We start from the raw sequence: 1,336 nt of genomic DNA, 5'->3' as shown, positions 1-1,336 counted from the left end.
CAAAAAGCGGGAACGCACGCCGACGCTTTGAAGATCGGATCACGACTGAACTCCGCTCAATTGTTACAGGTGATACCAACTGATTATGTTTAATTGAAAAATAATCATGGTAACGCCAATAAAACAAAAACCTATCTCCACAGCCACCTTTTCAAGATATTTTAAACATCTCATAAGAAACCGATACAATTATTACATTTAAATACTCAATATATTTGTCAAAATTATATATAAATTGATTGCCGAAACAATCAAATTTAAATATTTTTTTCTTCTCTTCTCTCCTCTAATTACAAAAACAAAAAACATATACAATAAATATATATATTGAAAGTGAGTCGTCACTAGATTAAAACAAATCGAAATCCAGGTCAGGTTTGGGCACCTCGAACGAAGTCTCCTGCAGATCCAGTGTGAGTGTGTCAACGTGATAGGCGACAGGTTGCACCTCCTCACGTTCCAGCATATTCCATTCCACGTCCAACGAAGGCGACAGATTGTTGGTGTACTTGTACAATATATTCCTTACATCCCGTCCACTGAATCTCTCAGCCTTGGACAGAACAAACTCCTCGTAAGTTTCCTCTGAAATCATTCGAATTAATCATTAGTTTTTTTTTTAACAATTTTTTTTCTTATAACACCATCAGTTTCGTTTCTGCTGCAGACGTCCAAATAAAAGTTGTACGGCTCCTCCTTGGGTATCTGCACTTCTGGAGCTTTCATCTTCTTGCCGATCACCTTCCTGTGGGAATGCTGATTGACAGATTGATCGGCCAATGCATTCCGTTGGATGTTGGCGACGTTCGTCTTCCTGGCCACCTGTACATCGGCATCTTCACAATTAACAGAAAGAAAACAGTTGAAGATTTAAAACAATCGAATGTGTGATAATGAGTACTCACTTTCGTTGAAGTGCGCTATGGATTGGGCGAACATCTTTGCTGAATCTATCTCGTGTCTGTGTGACTTTGTTTCTCGTTGCTAACACTCTTTCTGTTGTTTTTTTTCCTCTGTTCTTTTCGATATAAACAAAAAAAACTATTATAATTTTGTATATTTCTTTTGTCAGGGTTATTTGTAACCGATTTGATGCAGGTTCGGAAACTTTCATACACCAAAAGTAACCAACTGGAGAATTCCAAATTTCTTTCATATCTCATCAATTTGTTTAATAATAACAATATTAACTAATTTATATTAAGCACAGAACAAGCAAATATTACTTCTTCTAATGCCTCTACTCTATAGAAAAAAAAAAGAAGGTATGCAACTTATTTCACACCTTAAGCAAATATTTGAAATTATTACGTTAATTGCAACAAATCTACTCATA

At 35.6% G+C, this 1,336-nt stretch overlaps 1 protein-coding gene across 1 annotated transcript; it reads right to left on the bottom strand.

The window, feature by feature from the left end:
* Positions 1–279: 279 nt before the first annotated feature.
* LOC108560281 lies at positions 280–1,091 on the bottom strand. Its single transcript, XM_017917756.1, has 3 exons — positions 906–1,091; positions 645–836; positions 280–585 (listed from the first exon to the last, which is right to left on the bottom strand). The coding sequence occupies exons 1-3, from the start codon at positions 937–939 to the stop codon at positions 350–352; spliced, it is 462 nt and encodes a 153-aa protein (XP_017773245.1). The 5' UTR covers positions 940–1,091; the 3' UTR covers positions 280–349.
* Between the last annotated feature and the right edge of the window lie 245 nt (positions 1,092–1,336).

This window comes from Nicrophorus vespilloides, unplaced genomic scaffold (genome assembly GCF_001412225.1).
Source record: "Nicrophorus vespilloides isolate i.1.1-1 unplaced genomic scaffold, Nicve_v1.0, whole genome shotgun sequence".
Lineage (NCBI taxonomy): Eukaryota > Metazoa > Arthropoda > Insecta > Coleoptera > Silphidae > Nicrophorus > Nicrophorus vespilloides.
This window is presented reverse-complemented; position numbering and strand designations above follow the sequence as displayed.